The 25,447-nt window shown below is 38.9% G+C and overlaps 2 protein-coding genes across 4 annotated transcripts in view; one reads left to right on the top strand and one right to left on the bottom strand.

Moving 5' to 3' along the window:
* recql5 (RecQ helicase-like 5) overlaps positions 1 to 6,759 on the bottom strand; it is a 29,176-nt gene extending 22,417 nt beyond the window's left edge. Inside the window, exons 1-4 of one of the 3 annotated variants that reach the window (XR_007137888.1) lie at positions 6,582 to 6,759; positions 6,212 to 6,333; positions 4,780 to 5,295; positions 205 to 301 (exon numbers count right to left, since the gene is read on the bottom strand). Coding sequence is in view for 2 of the 3 variants with exons in the window: in XM_047800627.1 (XP_047656583.1) it covers positions 205 to 301; positions 4,780 to 5,295; positions 6,212 to 6,333; positions 6,582 to 6,675 (829 nt within the window). In the remaining variant the exon portion in view is untranslated. The remainder of the gene's footprint in view (positions 1 to 204; positions 302 to 4,779; positions 5,296 to 6,211; positions 6,334 to 6,581) is intronic. The other 2 variants (XM_047800627.1, XM_027141513.2) reach the window with 2 other exon arrangements.
* Positions 6,760 to 10,830: 4,071 nt separating this feature from the next.
* cdr2l (cerebellar degeneration-related protein 2-like) lies at positions 10,831 to 25,329 on the top strand. Its single transcript, XM_027141462.2, has 5 exons — positions 10,831 to 11,456; positions 20,417 to 20,529; positions 21,579 to 21,727; positions 23,477 to 23,641; positions 24,049 to 25,329. Exons 1-5 carry the CDS (start codon positions 11,378 to 11,380, stop codon positions 24,929 to 24,931), a joined length of 1,389 nt encoding a protein of 462 aa, XP_026997263.1. The 5' UTR covers positions 10,831 to 11,377; the 3' UTR covers positions 24,932 to 25,329.
* The last annotated feature ends 118 nt before the right edge of the window (positions 25,330 to 25,447 follow it).

Raw genomic sequence — 25,447 nt, 5'->3', positions numbered from 1 at the left:
TACGCAAATAATAAATAATCGCAAAATTGCAATTTCTCTTCCATATTTGCACCTTAAAAAAATTAAAACATTGCTTTTTTAGAAGGACCTCCTACAGTATTTAACTCTTTCAATACCAAGTATTTATGTTGTGTGTGATGTTCGGATACAGTGTGTGTGATGTTCGGATACAGACTCTTCAGTGGAAGGTATTGAATGAGTTACCTGCATGGTAGGGCCTGGCCAAAAGCCCAAGCTTAGTCAATCTGTGTGCAACGTCCTCACAACTCTCTCTGGTGCGACAGTACACAATCCCACATCCCTTTAACACAGACACACACACCTTTATTAACAAATATTTACACACACTGGCCACGTTAAAAGAACACATGCTTATTCTTGCAGTTATTCAATCAAGACAAGGAGCAGAACAGTGAGTCGGAGCCCAGCGTGACATCAGCTTATTTTCTCCTGACAGGAATGGAGCTCGGTGTGCTAGCGTACCGGCTATGGAAAGTGTACTGTATTATAGCCTGAATATATTAGAATTAGAATTACACAAAATGTTCAATTGTATACCTAATATGCTTGTCATAGACTTAGGTTTAGATTAAGCGCTAATTCCTCTCTTTTCATCTTTATTTACATTTAATTTGTACATTTGATTAACATATTATTTTCTCTGTATGTTTAAGATTTAAGGTTGGGTTATTAGTTATGGAAGTGTGGTAGCCTAGTGTTTAAGGTGTTGGTCTACCAATCGGAACGGAGTTTGAATCCCAAGTCCACCAAGCTGCCTCTGCTGTGCCCCTGAGTAAGGCCCTTAACACTAAATTGCTCAGTTGTACAAAATGAGATAAAACGCAAGGATAAAGATGTAAATACTGTAAATGTAAAAGTTTTAGTTTTCTGTCTGGTCAGTGAGCATGGAGCACATGCAAATTGTATTCATTTCAGCAATATAAAAGGTTCCCCCATAGGTAAGTAAATGCACCTCATTTGAAATAAACCGTGTTTATGTAGAACGCATTAAGAGTGTAATCTATTTACAGGAAACTTTCTGCAAGTTTTATTTAACACGTCACACTTGATTGGTTTATCTAGCAAATTGAGGTCAATTTTCCTGAGGTAACAATATTAAAATTTGTCTGTGTTTATCTGTTATTCGATTACGGTTGGTCCTCTCACTCTAAAGCTTCTTGTGAATAGCAATTATAAAGAACGAGCGTTAGCCAGTGATGAAAATCTGCTCTAATATGAAGTTTATTAAACAGGTTATTGGTTTCTAGAGCTCCCAGAGTCTGTATGAAGAAAGACTATGATTATTATATTAATTTACAATTACATGACAAATGCTAACATCCAGAATGATCTATAAAAAGTGCAAGGTACTGTGGTTCGGTGTCTCTGGAAAAACATACAAGGATTCATACAAGAAGTTTAGTTGGCAACAAAAAAGGATAAATAGTCTGCATACTCTATAAATGCCAGTTTAGAAAAAAATACAAATGGACCGTCTGAGCTTTACAGTAAGAATGTAGACACACAGACAGTAAGAACTGAGTAAGAATGGAGACACAGACACTCTGGACTGAGGGAAAAGCTCACAAACTTTTGGCTGATATCACGCAATGTAATATGGCACGCAAATTTATAAAGGATTTCCTGGAGACGTGCAAGTTATGTTTTTTAACTATTCTTTTGGAAACAAAGCCGCTGTGAAGCTCTACTTCCCTCATGGAAGAAGGAAGCCATCATGTTTACAACATTGACTGTGAGCGCTTATGAGGTTCAGCTAAATACTGGATTTTGCAAATGTAATAGTTTAGACTCATTAATTTGTATGACTTTCTTAAATGAAAAATGTATGATCACACACCGGGCTGTTTTTGTAGGGACAACGATTTTTGATCTTCACACCTCTAAACATTCCACTGAACAAAACAAAATGTGATTGGTTGCTTTACTTTTCAGTCAGATGCCTGCTTGGGTGCTCCTTTGCCAATAAAAACCTGCTATGGAGGCCAAACCTTCTGCTCTGGCTACAGAAGTCTAGATATTCCATCACAATTATGCTTAGATCTTAATTTAAGAACGTCTCCCGATGTTAGCAAGCAAGTGTGAAGTTCTGAACCAAGATATGGCATGATTTAGGGACCTGGAGTACAAAAACATGTTACACAAAGCCAAAGAAGACGACACAACAGAGGAGTAACATGAAAGAACTTCAGGAGGTTATGAGTGAGTCAGGCATCATGGTAAATGTTATGAACGGCATTCGAATGTTTGTGGTTCTCGAATCTGAATCAATTCTGATGATGCAGGATCTGGTACTTCACAATAAAACTGCTTAGCTGTGCTGCATGTACAGGATTATGTCAGTGGTGATTTGAGTAAGACCTGAAAGGTGGAAAAGAAAGTTGTAGTAGTGATTTAAAAAAAAAAAAGTAAAAAAATAAATAAATAAAAGTGTGTATATATATGTATGTGTGTGCTTGTCACTAAGATCAGCTATGTTTACATATATAGTGATTTTTCTCACTCAGTCGTCAGTCGCTGTACTATGAAGTCATCAGTATGTGTTTCTCCTTCTGGTTGCCATAGTAATAACCTTCATCAGTGGATAGAGCAACTAGCATCCCGATTAGCAACAAACCTTGAAACCTTGATTCTAAAATGAAACATTCTGGAGGAAGATTTGGCGTTTCCATATAAAATGCATATATACATCATATCGTATGAGATAAAGAAGAAGCAGCGTGTGCTCTTTGCCACGGATCATGTGCACTCTACTGTCTTCAACAAGTCACTCAATTTTTGCATAAAGTTCAACTTTTTACCACTTTTATGCGTATCTGGACGCGCCCACATCTAATAGCCCGCTGTTGCTCATGTTTGCCAGACAATCTCTGGTCACTGCTTGCGTGAACGTAGCAGAAGAACTGATTTCTGGGGCATTTCTATAAAATGAAACATCATGGAACATCCAAAATTGTGGATAAATTACATCCTGATCAGTCAGCAATGAGTCAGCTAATGGCTTGAGAAGTCTGAGGACTGAAGTCAAGCTGTGGTCAATTATTTTCTCATTTGAACATAGCAAAAGAATCAAGAATCAACCTTTTTACCCCATAAAAATTCCTCCAACAAGCATCCACAAAGCCGGTGCAGTACCTCCATGTACCCTGTGGTACAAAATATGCAGAAAGAAATACACCATTCTGACCTTTTCTGAAAAAAAAAAAAACCCACAACAGCTGCAAGACTAAGTTTGGTGTAGAGCAAAGAGCAGCAGTGCGCACTAGAAACACAAGCATTCAGACAAAAGTAGAGTCTCTAACAAAAATCTACCAAAGAATATCACAAATAAATCATCGGAAACGGATTAATGGGTGAAGTGGATGATTTGAGGTGCTCATTTATTCCATCAAAAAAATAAAAATCAAAAATAAAATCAAAAGCAATGATCACAATTCATACAATTGATGCATAACTGACATAGGATAGCTAAACACTTCAAGATGTGTGCAGTGTTTGACAAAAGTCTCTACAAGAAGCGACACTTGGTTGTAAGCCATAGCCAGAAGTATTAAATTTAGTCATTCAGCTGTTTACCCAATTATCAGGGTTTTAGCACTTTAAGTGTCTGTGTCTAGTATTATTTATTATGTATTATTTAGCAAGCATGTGAGCACTTAAACTGGAGCCGTTTAAAGACATTGGCATTTACTGAGCTTACTAACAATACGTAATGTGTTTGGGTATGCTACAATGAATCTAAAGATAATGCGTCTGTAATTTCAGGACAAATTATCCAGAAGTTTGAAGAGAAAATATGATTTTTTTTTTATATCTTGCGATCAATGTTTGGTGTCAATATGCCAAAGTTTTGCATAGCTATAGGGATGAACAGTTTGGTCACTGATCATTGTGACTTGAGACTGTGACTGACTACAGAACGGTGAATTGTATTGTCTGGTGTCTTTATGTAGTACTGTGTAGCACTGTGTAATGTACTTATGTCCTGTGTTATTTTATGTAGCACTGTGGTTAATGTAGCACCAGAATCCTGGAGGAACTTTGTTCCATTTCACCTTGTACTGCATCAGCTGCATATGGAGGAAATGAAATAAAATCAATAAAAGCTTCTTCACTTGATTCTTGAAGTTAAAAAGTCCATTTTGCTCATTTGTTGCTGCTGTTGTTTTGACCGTTTGACAGTGCGGCAGATGTGGACTAGACTGTGCACCGTTGTAGAATGGTGGAGTTCCATCATCCCTTAAAAGTTTCAAGACTCTAGGCCCTGCGATTTGGTCTGCATGACTAGTGAGGTAATAATAATTCCATGCAATACCAACAGGGTGTCAATGCTTAAGGATTGAACCCCTAAATTCTATAGTATTAGAAATACCAGTAGGTACCTAGTGAGTCTTTCAGCTGCTCCCTGTTCAGGGTCGCCACAGCGGATCATGTGGTCCGCATATTAGATCAGGAGCAGGTTTTACGCCGGATACTCATCCTGGTTTTGGACCGGCACTGAGATTTAACTCTTCAGTGGCTCGGTAGCGTCTTTTCTTATTATTCTAGGAAACCAATGTTACACGCATCAATTAATAAGAAAGTGTGCATGTAAATTGATAATTTTAGTCAGTCTGAAGCATAAATGTGTGTATGATATTCTTCCAATTATAAGAAACCTGTGCAGACTGTCAAGATGTACTAATTACACACATTGGCAAGAAAGATTTTCTGAAGTTCTGAGAAACTGATGTATTTTACAATAGAAAAACAATGGCTGACCTTCTCAGCTGAGCATCCTCCAAGGGCTTCCTTAGCAAACGCATGCAGATGAACATAAGGGTCAGGCAGCAGATCTCGAAATATCACGTCGTACTTCAGGTTTTTCCGAAACACCGGAGTGGTAAAAGTGAGTGGTGATCGTAGCCTCAGAGAGCGTGTGATGTCCTCCTGCACCCGCTTAGGAGCCGTCGCCGTCAAGGCCACACAGGGGACGCCGGGCATACGGGCACGCAGGTCTCCCAGCTTCAGGTAGTCAGGTCTAAAATCATGACCCCACTGCGATACACAGTGAGCTTCATCAACAGCCAGACAGGCTAGCAACCTGCGGGAGCACAAGGAGCTCAGGCAAGGCTGGAAAGATGGAGAAGCCACCATCTCTGGAGTGATATACAGCAGCTTGAGCCGAGGAGTTTCACTATGCAGATCAGCCAGGATCTGCTTCCTCTCTCCAGACGGAAGCTTCGAGTTTATGGAACATGCTGGTATGTTTAATGCTTTAAGGTGCTCTATCTGATCCTGAGAAAGGAAGACAAACAACTCTTAAGCACAACAAATGAATGTGTAGTATTCTAAACAAAAGCAGTGCATTTCAATGCAGTTCTCGAGCTCAGTTTGAGCACTGAACTATACAGCATTAGAACACCAAGGAAGGAAAGGACAGAACAAAATGTACTAGCGGTGAGCTACCACTGACTAATCACTGCTGTGGATAAACAAAAAATTATTAATAGGGTATACATGCAGTTTTGAGTGGCATGGTGGTGAAGCAGGAAGTGTTGCTGCCTTGCAGCTCCAGGGATCATAGTACAAACCTGAGCTCTGTATGTTTCCTCCTGGTCCTCCAGTGTCCTCCCACCTCTTAATTTGGCTATGCTAAAATGTACACAGGTGCCAATGTGCATGCACTGTGTGTGTATGTATGTCCTGCAATGGACTGGTGTCCCATCCAGGGTGTATTCCTGCCTCATGCCCCGTGTTCCCTGAATAGGTTATAAATCCACCACATCTCTGACCAGGATAAAGCATTTACTGAATATAAAATAAGGAAGGAAGGATTGAATGAACTGAAATGAATTACGAAATGATGCATTTCATAGAAAAGCACAGGTGCAAACTGTCTGCCCATACACTCATACACTGTAAAACCTGATCAACTTCACTCAAAGCCTTCACTTCACTTCACCTCTAACCGTCATGACAAGCTTTGAATAATGAACTCGTTTCAAAATGGATTTGAGTTTTAAATGTCAAAGATGCTAGACACACACACATATATATACACACATACATATACACACACAAGCACATACACACACACAAGCACATACCCACAAACACACACACATATACATACACACAGACACACACATATACACACACATATATATATATATACACACACACACACACACACACACACACATCTACCTACCTGTATGAGTGCAATTAGAGGAGATATGACCAGGGTGATGCCAGTGCTCAGCACTGCAGGAAGCTGGTAGCACAGAGATTTCCCTGCTCCAGTTGGCATGCACACAAACACATCCCTGTCACCTGCATTTAAAGGGATAATGACGGTAGATTAGTCTACTTTTAAACTACTAAACACGTCAAGCCAGTCTTAAAATGTAACCCATTATCTTAAAAAGTAATTATATTAGCCTGAAACGCCCAAGCCGTTTAACTCTAGACAAGACAGACCATGCAGATGCTGACGTGTTGAGCTGCGACAATTCTAGCAAGTTCAAAAACATCCAAATTTAAAGCAATCTTCAAAACAAAACTGGTCTCTAAATCCCTACCTTTCATTACCGCTTTAACGACATTCTCCTGCTGCTGTGATCGGAACTTTTCAAACCCGAAATGGGTTTTTAAAGCTCTCTCAACAGCAGTCATTTCTTTCTCCCTACAAAACTCACACAGCCACAGCTGCACTCAGCTACACAGACCGCCGAAGAGTCGCGCAGAAATGACGTCACACACTCAAGCACGTTCTCCCTTATTTTTTTAAAACCCTTCATCTTTGCTGTTGTTGTCCTTTTATTTCCCTATTAGACTTTTCCTTTTATTTGCAAAAGTTAGAACTAAACTTGAAATATTTGTTACGTTATTTCTCACAAAAACGTTTTAATGTTATTTTCAGTAGTTAAATGATCATTTTAATAGTTAAATGGAATACACAAAATCCCCCCCCCAAAAACCCCAAAAAAAACAAACAAACAAAAAACTGTCTCACCAGGATCACTGACCAGATTTTAACCAATTTCATTTTCAATTTCCATTTATTAATGTGTGTGTGTGTGTGTGTGTGTGTGTGTGTGTGTGTGTGTGTGAGAGAGAGAGAGAGAGAGAGAGAGAGAGAGAGAGAGAGAGAGAGAGAGAGAGAGAGAGATATTATGATTATGACTGGTGTTGTTTATTGTAAGTGTTTGTTGCCTTATTGGACTCCTTCATCATTTGTAATGTTGCTCCCATTTAAAACAGTTCGGCTCAAGCCCAGACATTTTTAGGGTCATGATTGAGGACAATGTCCCGTACAGAGACAAGCTGTTTCGTGTTGAGGTTTTGTTCAAACCGACCATCGAAAATAGCCTCGCTGATAATTTTTTTCCCAACGGTTGTTGCGTTAAATCTCAACCAGATAGTGCTATTTTCTATATATATATTTTTTTGATTGGCTGGTAAGTGTCAGGCTCGACTAAGAACTCGAGAGGAGACGCGCTTGATTCCTGCCCGGTTCCTTAGAGACTCCTTCATATTATATGGCTTGATATTAATATATGTTGAGTTGTAGTAGATGTTGTGTGTCGCCATCTGGTGGAATATATTTCATCATATCTATTTAGTGTACTTACTTCTGGAGTTTATTTCTGGACCCTACATATTCAGATACATGTTTCACACAATGTTTTTCAATATGTCATTTTTCACATGGTATGACAAAATTTAGTTGCATTTGAAATGATTGAATTTATTTTTTAATTGAATTTATTGCAAGGATGTGCATGTAAAAGACAAACGTATAGATCAGGCAGGCATATGAATCACAAATGAGGTCAAATCTCTCAATACAGTTGATCAGATTGAACCTGCCACCCACTGAGCCATCATACCCTGCAGCTGTCTTGCCATCAGAATGACTGTAAATCATTCTAGCAAAAAAAAAAAGTACAGATCAGAATGATCTGGTTTTAATAATTATTGCCCTTATATTGCCCTTATAGACATGATGAAACGACCCATAGAAGGAGGAACAGCACGGTACATTACTGCAACACATTTTATGTCCAATTTTATGATGCTTTTATTATGCTTAATGGTAATTTAAAATGCTTATGTATATTTAAATCCATTATCTGCTGTAGGAGGCACACAGCGAGTAGTTCTGCTGCCTCAATGCTTCAGGCTTCCTGGTTGAATCTGAGCTTGGATTCCTGTCTGAGATGAGTTTCTGTGCATGTTGTCCCAGTTTACCCAGGAGAGGCTCCAGATCCACCATAATTCTGACCAAAAACTAGTGATTACTGAATAAGTACGAATGAATGAACTATCCGACTTTTCTTTATTAAGAAAATTTTTGGTTTTCCACATTACAATGAAATCACAAAGAGATTTGACAAATATGTGTTATACAAAAATGTAGAGCTTGGAAAAAAATAAACAGTTAAAGCCAACAAAGAAGCTTCTGGGTTATGAGGGGTACAGAACAATAGAAAACTGAAAAAGGTTGTAGATTTTTTTGCTTGATTTAAATGTTCCTTATAGCAGCCAATTTTGCTACAAACATTTTAAGGGAAAATGTTAAATGTCGGGTTAGAGTAAAATAGATTTTCGCTCCAGTTCTCTGAAAGCAGTGCAATCATTTTGTATGACCTTATAAAGAGTAGCAATAATTCAGAAGCTGACTGTATATAGAGAAGTTAATTATTCATGTAATTCTCGCTGGCTGTTCTGTCTCCTGTTTTCTCAATGTCATCGCTGTATATTGATATGGAAGCCAAGCAAGCACCCCAGAAAATCAGGTTTGTCTTTGTCCTGACACAATCTGCTACTGATCATGAAAAAAAAAGCAATTTCAGAACTTATATATATCAATCATAAATTAATTATATAAATCAATAACTATGACAATAACATCTAATTAGAGGAAATGTCCTTTGTAGAGATTGCATATAGTATATAGTGTATACAGTAAATAAATTATAATCCGATACTGAAATCTGGCTTTTGCGAAGATGAAGGTAAAGACATTCACTAAATAAGTAGCATAACAGTACAGATATATAGTTTTTTCCATTCTTGCTATAACTCTTGCTATGTTTCTCAAATGATTTCACAAAGGCAAAGCTTCTGGTCTCTCACGAACACTACCATTATTTCACAGTTTACTGCTGAAAATCTTGAAAGAGTGAAATATTTGAAAGAAAACCAATAAAGCAAACGCTAAAAATATATATGATAATATATAATTTTACACCCTCCCAGTTAGGCTTGTTTGCTATTTACTTTTTGCTGTATATATATATATATATATATATATATATATATATATATATATATATATATATATATATATATATATATATCAAGATGAATGCAAGTCGATGAATGAAAAGAATGAAAACAGATTGAGTCCTATTTTTACTCAGGCACTAATCTTGTATGCTTTATTTCTCCTGTTGATAAACCGACACCAGATAATACAGATTTCACAGTCAGCTGAACTCCCAGGAAATTCTTTAAGTACTCCAGTTATCCATCATCTTATTTCTAGCCTTAAACCTAATGATTGAGTTTATGTAAGTCTTATTCCTGTTGGAGAAGGAGGAGGGAGAGGAGAAACAGGAGGAGGAGGAGTAGAAGGAAGAGGTGGAGGAAGAGGAGGAGGTCAGCCACAGCAGCTAGGGTTGCCAGATTGGATTGGCTGTTTTCCTGCCAATCATAGATTTAAAGGCTTCCATTTTAGTGTTGGCCAAAAAGGGCCATTTTTTTTCAATCCAACATTTAAAATAGGTCATTGGTGTTGTTCTGACCAAGTGTACAAGAACCGGGGTATGCTGATATAAATTAGGACTGCATGAAGTGTATATGTTATTTTAGATTTCATTTATGGTTTAAACTATGCATTTAGCCTGTCACATTTGTCATGGTCACAGAGACTTTACTGTCTTGGTGTTGGAAAGAGTTACTATTCAAAATACACACACATAATAAAAATATCTGGATGTAATAAAATAATAAATAAATAAATAAATAAATACATTAAAATATATAAAATAAAATAAATAATATAAATGTCTGGATGTAATAAAATAATAATAATGAATGAATGAATAATAAAAACAAATAAAATAAATAATAATAAAAATATCCATTTGGATGGATATTTAGATATTTAACATTATTATTTTAATATATATTATGTTTAAAAAATACACGTGCAAAATGTATGCAGTTTATTCCTTCTTTCTTTTTTATTCTTTTATAAGCACAGGAGAGAATAAAAATTACAAATGAATATTATTATTTATTTTTATTATTTTATTTTTTATTTGAATTAGGACAGTAAATATGCCGGAATTAGCACAATAGCTAAATTTCATCCGTTGTCCTAAGGCAGGTATCATAAACCATAAAGTACAAATGACTTACAAACACAACATGCATGTAGACATGTTAGAACAACAAAGACTAAGTACAGTAAACAGCAGTCACATAGAAGTTAAAAGGCCACTATGAACAGACATCCGATGAGAAAATGATTTACATATGGGTACATCGCTAGTTTGATTTCAGCCATTGTTTAAGGTTTTTTTAAAGGTTAGGTAATTGGCACAATTCCTAACTTGAGTTGGTAATGTGTTCCATGATTGTGTGCCTCTGATAGACACCACCATTTGGCTAAATTTAGTTCTGCATCATTGTACATTGCAGTCTCCTCTGGTTAATGCTCTAGTGTTTACTTTAATGTTAGTTTTGTTGTTGTTTTTTTTGTATAAAATCTCTTAAATGGTAAATATTACATCGAAGGTTATAAATGAACCAGTTTGACGAAAATTAAAATTAAATAAATAAATAAAAATGCGTTCGGTTAATGCATAAAGAACATGTCATTGTTTCCAGTGAAAACAGAAAGAAGTCTCGAGTGCTCGAAAGCGGTCAATCTGGCAACACGTGCGGCAGCAGCAGTGAGGACCGGAGTCAGCCACCTCACCATCTGCACGAGCCGAACGGGATGTCGGGAAGTCGATAGAGAAAGAGGACGGGGAGGTGGGTGATGTCGGTGATTAGCACGGGAGTGGGAGGGACACAACTAAATGCATTGTACGAGAAATAGATTCGTTGCACGAACAGCAGAGACGCGTGCACTGTATTGAGTAGCAGCACCGTTTGCTCTTGCATCCGTGTTTTGTTTTGTTTGTGAACACATCAGTGATGTCAGTGTGTTAGCAGTCAGCTGCGGACAATCCGCTCGCGCACAGCTGATCAGACTCTTTGATCAGACTGCACCGATTCCGACTCACCGTCCTAAAGCTTCATTCATCCTGATCGTCGCAGAAGCAGCTGGTGAACGTTGTGTCTGTTGGAGAGGTGCCTGATGCTCGGAGCCAGCAGGATGGATGAGTTTGTGACCGAAGAAGACGAGCCATGGTACGACCAGAGAGACCTGGAGCAGGGTGAGTCTGTGATTCAACATCAAACATCTGCCTGACAACAGCTGCAGAGATTAGAGACTAGAGTTTAGCAAAAATAAAGCGCAATTGCAATGAGAAAAGCCTAGTAAGATTATACAAAAATCTGATGGCATCAGATAAGGATTTGATCTGTACAAGTGAAGGTGGAAGATTGAGCCTAATGATTTAGAACATAATATGATAAATATATTATTTTATCATTCTGTTAGAAATTGACCTATATGTCATTCATTCATTCATTCATTCATTCATTCATTCATTCATTCATTCATGTTCTCCCCGTACCTAGTATGTCCTTTTCCACAAATCCATATCTTCCCCATCTTCCCATCTCAGTGTGGGATTAAAGTGTTCTGTAGGCCATTTTAAATGGATGTCTTATTCTAAAAAGTCTAAATGATTTCTCAACTAAACATCTCAAAGCAATATTAATTATGTGAATACCCATATCGTGAATCTTCTAAAATGTTTATTGAGTTTTACATTTAATGTCTCCTTATTTTCATTCAATCTGATTGGTTGCACTGTGCAAGGAGTCTCCAGTGTCCTTGATTTATATGTTTTAACAGTAAGTATTCTGCACAGGAACGTCTTCCGGACTGAGCTTTTTTTTTTGCTTTCTGGTCTCTCCTTAACATGATGAACTGTTTTGTTAGCTTTAAAACAGAAATCAGCGAAGTTTTGTTCAGGAAATTTCTGTTTATAGTTGCTGTAACATAAGCGATAACTTGCCTAGTGCATTAAATATAGCTGTAAATGTTTAAAAAGAATGACATCATTTGTTAATGAAATAGCTTATGTTTTTGTTAGTACAACATGGCTAACTGTATAAGTGGAATAAACGACTTCTGGGTTTGCTGTTACAGGAAAATAATCCACTCCGGTTTGGTAATGACATCACTGCAACTCATCTAGATCTTTTTTCCCCATAACAGCACATCCTATTGTTTTTATTCCTTTACTTATTCATTTTTCATTCACAGTGTTGTGTTCAGTTTTATCTACAGTATATGCATCACTCTGTTCCTTCTTTTCCACCCTACTGGCTCTGAATGTAGACCATTCATTTTCCAGTCATCTTTGCAGACGGGAACAAATCCCCAAATTCACCCCTGTGAGTGTGTTAGTGCTTAGTAGGACATTTTTTGCCCTTTCTAACCTCAGAGCAAGCATTTTTGGAAACTATTTCTATTGCTTTGTAGATGATTGTGCATTTTCCAAGGTCTCCTTCAACATCATTTAATGACACGGTTTATTTGATGACAGTTTAGTTTTTATCTAACAGTGTGATACTGTGATTTAGGAATTTGAAACATAAAATTTGGTCTGTGGGAAGTGAGAGGGAATGTGCAGGGAGGGAATTCTCACCATTTCTGGCTGAATGCTGACGTGGAACTTGGAGTTGCACAGAGAGTTCTTGGCTCAGAGTGGGTTGTAAAGGATTTGAGACAGGACTCAAGTTGCGTCCAACAATGACAAAAATTCAAGGACAATAAAACAGACCTTAATGCATTTTCTTTCTTTCTTTCTTCTTTACCTACATTGTTTTGTCAAATGTGATAGAGACAAAAACATCCATAATTTAATTCTCATTCATCCAGTTCTGCAATATTGATTATACTGACGTAACTGCAGTGACCTCAGGTCACAAATAAAGACAATACAGCCTTTACAGGTCGAGTGCAGCTACTCAGACTGTGCAACAGAGCGATAACATAATCACACTTATAAGCCCAGAGCCCTGACAGAGGGCTCCAGTTGGATAATAATGCTTTTGAATGCGTTTAGCTAGGTTTCTTTTTGTCAATTGACAGAACAAACAAATAAAAATCAACAATTTAATTTTCTTTCATTCAATTCTGCAATATTGATTGTATTTAACTGCAGTGACCTCAGGTCAGGGATAAAGGTGCTAAAGCCTTTACAGGTCTGACATATAGATGTAAGATGCTAGTTTTGCTGCATGTTGATGCCTGCTACATGATGAATCTGAACATTTAGATGTTTGATGTGGAATGAAGTCAGATCTTATCAGTTCACCGGTATTTGACTTGCACTGCTACAAATGGCTCTGCGAAAGCTGCACACACTTACACACAAATGGTTTCCTATTACGCAAATTTATTATTGATCTTCCTCTAAACATTCAATCAACAGAGGATCGGCAGTTCTAGTGCTTTCTGGGAAAATCCACAGAAATACTAGGGTCGGAATTGCTAGATCAGATATTTCTCTCGTGTAATAGCCTGAGATTCCCATCACTGCTACTGCAGTACACTTAAAGTATTATTATTTGTTTTTTACCTGATTCAGCTAATCAGCAAACCACAAGTCATCATGGGTATCTTAGTCTTTAGAGGAGGATTTGAAACATGCACTAGTCCATAGCATCCTACTGGAGTGATATTTGGCATGCTTTCAGCTTTAACTAGTAATTTCCAGCTTGCTGTGTTCGAGAGAATGTTAAGAAAAATAGTGTGTGTTTTGTTAGCAACAATCTAGCCAACTCTCAAACGTTTAGGTCGGATGTACTGCAAGCTCAGTGTTAAACACCTCATTTAAAGTAGTGAAGTAATTTATTTTACTCATGGAGTGAGCAGCCATGTTGACACGACAATCAAACTTGGGGTTGATTCCTTTACATGTTGGAATTCCTATTTATTTATTTGTTTCCCAGGTGCACTTAGGATATTCAGAGTTACAAGCTTTAGTTAAATAAAATTGCATAGAAGCCTTTATTATCGCCACATATACATTACAGCACAATGGAATTCTTTTCTTCACATATCCCAACTGAGGAGCTTGGGGTTGGAGTGTAGGGCCAGCTATGATACAGCGCCCCTGGAGTAGGGAGGTTTGAGGGCCTTGCTCAAGGGCCCAGCTGTGGCAGCTTGGCAGTGCTGGACATGCAGCATTGAACCCCATGCAGCATTATCCGCTGCCCCGCATGCAGCATTACCCGCTGACCTGTGCAAGAGAGAGATAATACTGTATTGCAATTCTTTTGCTACTTGTAGTTGAAATAATGCTTTCTCTACACTGTATGGTGCAATTTGTAAGCCATTAGATGTTGTCACAAACAGAGAAATTCTTGACTGTTTTGGTAAACAAAATATGGTGTGTTATCATGGCAACTATTTCTCAAAAGCACAAGAAATGTGTCCCTCATGGTCAATCTAATACTTGCATATTGTTCAGCTGCTCCCTGTTTGGGGTCACTCCAGTGAATTTTAACATCGGATGCCCACCACTGAGAGTTATCCCCTCAGGTTAACAAGTAAGAGCTGTAAGAGCATGGGATCGTGCTATTGGACCACCAGGGACTTATACTGCTAATACTTCTCATCAACCACAAATGTGTGGTTGTTTCACTGAAACGCGAATGATATGGCTTTAACTGGTAAGACCTTACCCAAATTACATTTAAGATACTTTCAGTCAAAATAAAGGTCACAGTGGCTCCGAGGAGACAAACCAAGCCCCCAGAAGTTGATGCACTTTCATACACTTTGGTCATGACTTTAATTACGATTGTGCTCCAGTCACAAGCTTTAGCATGTACAGTGGTTTTCCATGGAGACACGTTTTGACACGTTTGTAAGAACTCACCTTTGTGGTGTTTATTCGCTCCACATGTATGGCATATCTTAGCCATAAAATCATTAAAAGCGTGTTTCTACTTGAAATTTATCAAGGGCTGTACGTTATTTTTATTTAAGTTACGTGAAAGTAAACAGGCTGTTGCTTATGTTTTTTATTTTTATCATTTAATCCACTATTTATATATTGCATCATAGTTTCAGTATATTGGCTTAATATGTGTTTAGATTTCTTTTTCCTCTATAGCTGACTTAATGTGTGGTAAAAGTTGTTGCAATAATACCGTTTCATTGTATTTCTCGTGCACAGCTGATTACAGCTCATCACTTGTAAACACCATTAGTGCTTCAATACTGCGTATCGGATAAAGTTCAGTATAAATATATTTATTTGTATTTGCATTATTTTATTAATATCACATTTCATAGAAAAGTAAATATGATATGATTGTTTTAAGGGAAGTTCTGGCTATATAGGATATTCACACAGATACACAGACACATTTGTATATTGTAGAGTTGCTATGCTATAGGCGCAGTACTGTGAAAATCAAACACTATCATGTGTAGCCCCATGACCTCCATACAAAGCTTTCCTGAGTTTTATCCAGGCAGGAAACAGAGATAGATAGAAGATGGATTATGTAGTTGCGATTACATAGCCTCTATCTTCTCCCACTTCCTCTTCGGCTGCATTATATTTTCATTAACTGCTATTAAGCCTGGGATTATCTAGATGGTGAGAGGAAAGCGTTTATAGCTCTGTTTGTACCCGGCAGACACTCTTAACAACCCTCCCACTAAGAGCGAGAGAAGACTAAAAAATGTGAGCGTACATGACGTATATTCTTTATATGGATAAAGTATAATAATTTATATTATACAAATCACAGTACACTTGCTAGATGTTTTACAATAGGGTTTTTTAATTATGTGTTCATTAATTGTATGTACATCTCATTTAGATGAATTATTTAACGTTTAACATTCATTTTTAACCCAGATAGTCCCTCATTTATTCTCATGTCATAATGTCAGTTGAGCTAACTAAAAATAGTTTAAACTGATTTCATTGTAGTGCTTTGCTGTATGAACATATACCCACTGACCACTTTATAAGGAACACCATACAGTACTTTCACGCAATCTGATTGGCCGGTCACGTGGCGGCAGCAGCACCGCAGTTGCGTAAAATCATGCTGATACAAGTCAAGAGCTTTAGTTAATGTTCAAAGCAAACATCAGAATAAAGAATAAATGTAATGTCTGTGACAGTGGCATTGTTATTGGTGTCAGACAGATAAGTCTGAGTATTCCAGAAACTGCTGATCTGAAACTGCAAAAAAAAACATTGAAAGTGTGACCTATACTCAGAATTTGTTCTCTGCGTGTAACCCATCAAAAGTGCACACACAGCAGTGAAAACACACACACCATAGACGCACACACCCGGAGCAGTGGACAGTCATTTTTATGCTGCAGCGCCCACTGCGGAGCAGTTGGGGGGGTTCGGTGCCTTGCTCAAGTCCGACCTCAGTCTGGCCGGCCTGAGACTCAAACCCCCAACCTTAGGGTTAGGAGTCAGACTCCCTAACCATTAGGCCACGACTTCCCCTTTTTGCATATCCCAGGTAATGGGGTCAGAGCGCAGGGTCAAGCCATAGTATGTGAGGTTAAGGACCTTGCTCACGGACCCAATGTTGATGTTTCAGCAGCTTGTGGACTCGAACCCCAAACTTCTGATAAAGCTCCCAGCACCTTAACCGCTGGACCATCACGTCCTCACTTGAGTAAGTGATGGCTGAAGACGGTTGAAACGAATGATGTGATGATATTGATGTTACAGCCCATCCACCTCAAGGGTTTTCTGCTCACCACGGTTGTAAAGAGTAACTATATGAGTCACTATAGACTTCCTGTCAGCTCAAACCAGTCTGTTCATTCTTTTCTGAACTCTTGCATCAAGGAGGTTTCAGCCTGGAGATCCTCTGTACACAAGATGTTTGTTTTTTGCACCATGCTGTGAAGTTCTAGAGTTTGCTGTATATGAAAAACACTGAAACAAGCCCATTTGTAATCAGCAACCGTTCCATGGTTAAAATCAGAGAGATCACAGGTGCTAATAATAAAGTGGATGCTGAGAGTGTGTGTGTGTGTGTGTGTGTGTGTGTGTGTGTGTGTGTGTGTGTGTGTGTGTGTGTGTGTGTGTGTGTGTATGTATATATATATGTATATATATATATATATATATATATATAAATATATATATATATATATATATATATATATATATATATATTCTGGAGTTCACATGTTTAACAAGCTAACAGTCTTCTGAACACACAGCCACAAAGCAATCGTTTCCACTCGGTATCTTAAGCTTTGTAGCTGTAATGAAAGTTTAATGAAATCCAAATATGTCCTTGGTTGCTGCTTACCTTTCAAAGCTTCACCACTGCGACTGAAGGAGAAGTAGAAAGTAAGTGTCAGCAGGCAACATGATAGCATTGACAAAGTTGAACCTGATGAATTTTGTCTGATCAATGTTTTGAGTTGTTCAAAAACTCTTATTGAAAATGTGACGTTTTAAGGAAACACCATACTAATACTGTATTCAGTGTTCATTCATGTGTAAGATTACAGGCTTTACTACAGTATAGATGAATTGTCCTAATCTTGTCTAAAAGCAGATTTCTATATTAAAGATGACCTACATACAGTAGATGAATAAAAGCAAAGCTCATGGGCTTCACGGCTTAGGTGGTTCATTCATTCTCCTTCCTCACATGATGACTTGAATAAATGTTCTTTGAGCGCCTACATCCCGGGGCCAGTGATGATGCGTCGCGGCTCCTGAGATATATCCGCTAAAATACGGATATGGAAATTGAATTTATCCAAGACAAATAGATTTTTTTGTCATATGTACACTCATAGGTGGCATTGTGGTGTTTGGGCTTCACAACTGCAGGGTGTACAGTATGTAGAGTTTGAATTACGCCTACTGAGATTTGCTGCACAGTAGGAACTAGTTTTCCTGAATGCGTGTTGATTTATATTGTTTGGTAGTTCTTGGATTGGCTGGTTTCACTTCTTCTCTGTACTCTATGACTGTGTTCCTGTCATGTGACCAGTCTTTCCAGTATACGCTCCATGTCTATCACACCCTCGAGCAGGATAATGTGCTTACTGAAGAGGAATAAATGGATAGACGGTGTGGCCTCCTATGTAGGCTTTTCACACTGCACTTCATTGTTCTTAACCCTGCTTTTAACCCCAGAACAATTCATACTTGTAATTTAGAAGTGGGCAGCACACTGTGTTGTACCTGGTGTTGTTTAAAGCAGTGTTGGCATCGGTTTTGCAGCGTTAACCCCACACTACAGTGCCAAATGTGTAGCATGAATCGATGCACCTTAAGAATGTAACAGTTACATGCTTAGCAACAGAAACCCAATAATTAATTAAACAGTGTGTGTTTCATATGACGTGATTTGTCCGGTCACTGATACCCCACCTGTCATGTAAACAGTATTTGCAGGGTTTGAAAGAAATCTATACCAAAAAAAATAAAAAATTCTCAAAAGGTGGCATAAAATATTAAAATCTTAGGGAAGTCTGAACAAACCTGGATGGCCTTTGATACAAACCCGGTATTTATCCAGACAGGGTTGTCGATGCTGCACATTTGCAAATAAGAACCCAAGGTTTAGGGATGTACTGTGTGAAACGTCAGATTATTATTATCCAGTTAGACAGATTACAGATTGTGAACTATATATATCTACATCTAATAATAATCTTGAATTTTTATTCTGTTAATTTCTTTTATTATTCCTTATTTCTTTTATTATTCCTTATGTTTACCTTCTGCTCTATGTTTATGTTCTGTAAAGCTGCTTTGAGACAATGTCTATTGTAAAAAGCGCTATACAAATAAACTTGGATTGAAATTGAATTGAATAAATAAACAAAATAAACCAGGATTCCTTTTAACCAGAGTTTTCAGTGACTCACTTGTTCAAGTGAAAAAAACAAACAAAAAACCCTTATGTGTTTTTGTGGATAATTGACTTGGAAGAATTGAATCCCAAAACACTGAGCACTCTCGACTCTCTGCACTGTATCCTAGCCTCTAGCTGTTTGTCACTGATGGTTCAGCTGTCTCTTTCTAGACAATTCTATACCTCTTACACTCTCTCTCAGCAACACCTTTATGCCTTTGTGAAGAATTTATAAAATGACCGAAAAGAGGGGAAAAAACATAGAAGAAGGTGTGTAATGAACCTTGTATGTGTGTGTAATGAATTGTCTCCTTGGTAAGACCTGCCCTGCTGAGTCTCTAGCCTGGGGACCTCAGGGAACTGTGCTCATGCAGCTGTTACGATGTGTCCTGGTCCTCATGTATGATTTATATGTTGATATGTTACTGTATGGTACCATGTTACCAGATGTTTGCTGCCACCGGTGTTTTCATGATTCATTGCTGCACTTATACGTATGCAATGGAGGTCAATGTTTCTGACCCTGTTAAGTCTTCCCTATACAAATATATTTATCTCCTTCACAGTCCCTGCTAGCAAACCAGCAGAAGTGTGTACTGCGTAGTCTGTGTTGTGTAGCAACCGCTGTAGCTTTATGATCGATGTTCTCCAGTGACACAGAGAGAATTTCATTTGCAAAAAAAAAAAACACACCAAAAAACCAGAACAGAGAGTAGCAGATAATGGTATACATACAATGGTACTGATGTATATCATAGAATATTGAAAATTTTTAAGGGAATTATTCATCGACTGAATTATTCATCAAATAACAAAATCAAATTAACTCACCTTTATCTTGTCCTCGGAATAGTTTTTCTTGTATTTACTGGACATTACAATTGTAAACACATCAGAATGAACCTAGCAAACAATACTAATTTTAATCAATAAAAACATACAGAATTAATATTATAACTGATAAGCACAAACACCTCTTCCACACATGCTGCTTGTAGCCTTCAGTATAAACCTAAAGCAGGTCTACAGCCATTACTTTTATTTTAGACTCATTTTGTTCTCTGTAACACTAGGTACAGACGCCCTGGCAGTTAGAAGTTGTGATATAAAACAGCTTAATCCTTCTATCGTGTGTGTGTGTGTGTGTCATATAAAGTATTAGTATAATGGTGCAGTGACAACATACTACACATTCACAGTGTCAAACTAGTAGCGACTTCTAGTAAACTTCAAAATCATTTCAACTTATTGAGCTTCAGATTTTATGCTTTCCTGATCTACTGCAGCTGCCCTTTTTTCCTTTATGTTCATCGTCTTGTCTTTGTTTGCTCTCTGTCAGACTTGCACTTGGCAGCAGAGCTAGGGAAGACCCTTCTGGAACGCAATAAGGAGCTGGAGGACTCGCTGCAGCAGATGTACATCACCAATGAGGAGCAGGTGCAGGAGATTGAGGTACGGCCCCCCGTCTGTTTGACGTGTAGATACGTCAAGCTGTGTGTGTGTGTGTGTGTGTGTGTTAGTCTGTCTATACATGCACTTGGCCACAAAGAAATTTCTCCCAACAGTGACCATTGTTGGGTCTTGGCATGAGGCCAGCAGGGAGCCGTGTAAGGCGAATAAGAGTATTTTGGGAGTGTGTGGGGGTTGGATTTGAGGGGGGGGGGCATGCTGGTTGCCTGTCATACTGCCAGTATCTGCTGTACAAAGCCCATTATAGAGAAGAAAACAATAGCACACTGTTTTAAGGATGAGTTTAGTCAGTATGCAGTATTTTACAGTAATGTGCATAATCCCATCAGCCTTTGTATTATGTGCACTCTACTCCCTCCATCAGTCATGCATCTACCATGTACCATGCATTGTAACACTGGCCTATGCTTGTACAAGTATCAGTGAAATGTGGCAAAGCAGCAGTTTTCTTTTCCCCCAGTTTTCTTTTTCTTTTTTTTTGAGTTCTCTGATTTAATAACTGACCCTCCTGACATTCCCCTTCTGACCGGATCACGTCCCTAAAGTTATGGCCTGTGCATTCTTCTTAACTTGATTTTCCTGCTTGTGAATTGTTTTTGACTTCATATCAGTCTAACATTAGACAACCATACATACAGTACGGACATTTCGAAAATATTAGATCAGCAAGACAAATTCTTTTATTTTCGCTATAAATCAAAGATGTTCGGGTTTGAGATCGAAAGACAAAACACATTTCCTGATATTTACATCTCGATGTGTTCAACAACTTGTCAAGATAACGTCACCTATGGTTGCATACCACCCAAATTTCAGGTGAGCATAAGTGTAGGAACAGATAGACTTAAAGTAAATTACAATTACTATTCAGCTGCATATCCAGTTTTATGCCAGAGACCCACTGATGACATCAGGGATCTTATGACTAAAGATCATTTGCGATTGCAGATGATTTCAATAAACAGCAAGAACAAAAGAACTGACCTTGTTGTTCCAATACGTCTGTTTATTATATTTATTTTCCCTGCTAGTATTTGTCCAAGCAAGTGGAGATGCTACGGGAGATGAATGAGCAGCACGCGAAAGTCTATGAGCAGTTGGACGTGACGGCTCGAGAGCTCGAGATCAATAACGAGAAGCTGGTGTTGGAAAGCAAGGCTTCACATCAGAAAATAGACAGGTGAGTACAATGAGTGAAATTCACCAGGGGGGTTCTTATAACTTACCTTAACTGTACCTAAATGTATATGTAACAAATAAAGGCTGCTTCTTCTTCAACTCCTGGTTAGATGAATATTTTTGTTAATTGGCTGCACTTTGGGATGTCAGTTGTCGGATATCAGTTGTCAGCTCTTGTTGAATGATGGTGTCACTACCACTGGTTATAAACCACACCATGATCCATTCTCACTAAATCCTTGGCATCGAATATATTTTTTCTTTATCTCCAAAGCACATACCGAGCTGGCCCATCAGGCCTTCTTGTTTACTCGATATTGGAGACCAGGATCAACCTTCAGGCACCCATTTACCCTCTACAGCACATACTGCATTATTTAGCTTGTTAGTCTACAGCCATGAACAGACAACATCCAACAAGAACCCACTGCTGATACTATACAGGGCATCCTTAAAAATATTTTGGTTTGCAGTAAACAGTAAAAAAAAAAAAAAAAAGGATGGTGGGTAGGTCTATATATTTTTTTTCAAGTTTCAATGTAAAAAAAAGTACAATTTTGGTGATGGTGATTACGTAGGTATGACTTTAAACAAATGAGCATATCGTGATGTCACTTACTGGGTCTTCAATTCGTGCCTTCGGGCGCATCATTGCAAACCTCATTGTGATGCCGGGCAGTTTTTCCAGAACTTCGTGCCAAGTTAAAGTGGTGTCGAGCTGTTTTTTTTATTTTTTTAGATGTATTATGGTGCCTGAACCCGTATGACTTTGAACGGTGACCGCAAACATTTTGTTTACTGCAGCCGCAGCCATCATTACCAAGCGCGAACCGTTGACTCTGACAAGGAATGGGAGCAGGAGACGAAGCGAACGCACAGGCCATAGTGTGACCTCTGTTAACCAATAGTGTAAACATAGATGACGTCACAGGTTTTTATTTAAAAGAAAGAATGTAGCCTTCGTTTGTATGTAGGCCTAGGCAATTTATATATTTACAATACTTATTAAAATATAATTAATATTATTTTATTGCTTTTGTATTAGTTGTTTGAAGAGTAAAAAAAAAATTGGTCGGTCTTAACGCAAATTTACTGTACAACCGGCAAGTCGGTTCTAAATTGATAGGGTCGGTCGGGTTACGGCAAACAAGCATATTTTTAAGGATGGCCTTATTGACAGATGGAATCAAATGAATATTGTGCTTAAAGTTTACAACATGGATTATTACCATTTTATTGTAGCCAAACCCGACCAAAGCCTTGACTCGTTCACTGTATTTACTCCACAGCGTCGATATTATCTTTTCAACAAGCTCGACGAGAATATACTGCAGCACAATAATACACATTCCATAGATGTGTAAAAAGTTAACTTGTCTATAATTATCTAAACATGACATTCTGTGAAGTTATGAATGTACAGAAAGAAGGTAGAAGCCTTTGTTTGTCACATATACATTATAGCACACTGAAATTCTTTCTTCGCATATCCCATCTTTGGAGGCGGGGTTAGAGCGCAGGGTCAGCCATGATACAGTGCCCCTGTTAAGGTTTAAGGGCCTTTCTCAGGCCAAAAGCAGCAGCTTGGGAGTGACGGAGGCTTGAACCTGATCTCCCATCAACAACCCAGAGCCTTAACCGCTTGAGCCACCACTGCCCCTATGTACCAAGTTGCTCTAAGGTTACAATAAAGTACTATGTGTGTTACTATTTTAACCCACGCCACACAAACTGATTTATGGCCACGCAGGTTGACGAGCACCATGGACATGCTGCAGGGCCAGGTGGATACGCTGACGGCCCGTGTGGAGGAACTGCGCACACTTGAAGAGCTCAGGGTTCGCAGGGAGAAGAAAGAGAGAAGAAAAACTGTGCACTCCTTCCCATGCCTCAAGGAGCTCTGCACCGCACCCAGGTATTATATCTCTGGTTAGATTACAGATATCTAATTGATTCGATTTGCTGGACAGTTAGTGATCAAGATGGCAATGAAACGACCTGAAAACGTAGAAAACATTTACTGTAATTTTAGAATACAGGCATTCATATAGTCTTAGTACGTAAAATGTTGTTTGAACGAGGATTCATTTGTTTAAACCCAAATTCCTCTGTATTTAGTTTGTAAGCCACTACCTAGGGCTCTGCTATCATGGGACAGTTCACCAGGACCAGGGAGCTCAATGGTACAGCTGAGGTTTTGCCTTTCAGAAATGTAGAACCTTAGAAGTAGAATTAGAAAACTTTACCATCCACCTCTTTCAGATTTCAACACATGTTGGATTTGTTTGGTTTATGTACCCATTACAATTGTTCCCTTGTCAGGTATGAGGATGGATTCAGGGTTTCTGACCCAGGTAGTGGTGACCTGCAAGAGCGGCGGCCAGCAGATGATGAGAACGATCACCTGCGTGCACTGGTTGCGACTCTTCGTGCTGCTGTGTCAGCTGAACGTGGGCGACGGGAAAATGCAGAGCGCGAGTGCACTGCCGTGCTACAGGAGTTCGAGCGCTTGGAGCAGCGACTTCTGGGTGCTGAGGGCTGCCAACAGCGTGTCCATGAGTTGGAGGCAGAGCTGCAGGAGCTACAGCAGCTACGCAAGTCACGTGCCTGCTTACTGGTGGCTGAAGATGGCCTGGAGCAGACGCTGCTCAGCAATGCCCCAGAAACGGATACAATGGAGGACATTGCAGGCACATCTCAAGAAAGCTCTAGTGAACCACCAGTACGCAAGAGCTGTAGTGACACAGCACTGGACGTCATCTCAGCCGTAGACGCGTCTGGACGACGCAAAGGAAGCTATGCACTCCATGCCAATGGGGTGCGCAAACGTGGCATGTCAATCTTGCGTGAAGTTGATGAGCAGTATCATGCATTGCTTGAAAGGTATGAGGAGCTGCTGGGCAAGTGCCGGCGCCATGAAGAGAGTCTGTGCCATGCTGAGGTGCAAACATCACGACCTGTGTCCAGAGACCCGTCCATGAAGGAGTGTCGCGCAGCAGAGGCCGCAACACAGCCAGGCACGCCACCGCAACCTCCCTCAACACCTGAGGCCATGGAGGGCATCAGCCGGCAGGTGGAGTCTGTGGACAAACGGCTGAGCCAGAACACACCAGAGTACAAGGCTCTGTTCAAGGAGATCTTCTCGCGCCTGCAGAAGACCAAGACCGACATCAACTCCACTAAAGGAAGGAAAAGTGGGAAATAGCTCTAGGCTTTCCTGCTCATAGGAATGCATAGTGGGAGCTATTATTCTACCTTAATTAATTGACCAGATTCAGTAAGCTGGCATTTGAAAAAGTTTCCTGCTAGTGCAGAGCTAATGGCTAGAGTAGAATATCGGGGCTTACTTGTGACGTTGGTGGACGAACACTGACAGAGCAGGTTATGTCTTATGGATCTTTCCTTAGTTGTTTGTGTTGTAAGGAAGAATTAAGATAGGTTCCAGGAAAACCAACAATGAGAGACTAACATGCTAGCAGGTGACCTGTATTGGGGGGAGAAAAAGGTACACCACTGCTTATTATTCCTATTTGCTTAACTGTATGTAACAACAACCTCTATTCTGTAATCACCTCTTTCCAATATTAAAAGACACTTTGCTTATCAGGTGTTTCACACATTTATTACTTTGAGCATGGATGAATGAGTGAGTTGACAACATGATGGTCCTTATGACTTCACAACCAAAAATCAATAAAATGGTATGTCCACACCAAAGAAT

This window comes from Tachysurus fulvidraco, chromosome 15 (assembly GCF_022655615.1).
Source record: "Tachysurus fulvidraco isolate hzauxx_2018 chromosome 15, HZAU_PFXX_2.0, whole genome shotgun sequence".
NCBI lineage: Eukaryota > Metazoa > Chordata > Actinopteri > Siluriformes > Bagridae > Tachysurus > Tachysurus fulvidraco.
Note: the sequence above shows the minus strand (reverse complement) of the source record. Positions and strands in the feature narration are given on the sequence as shown.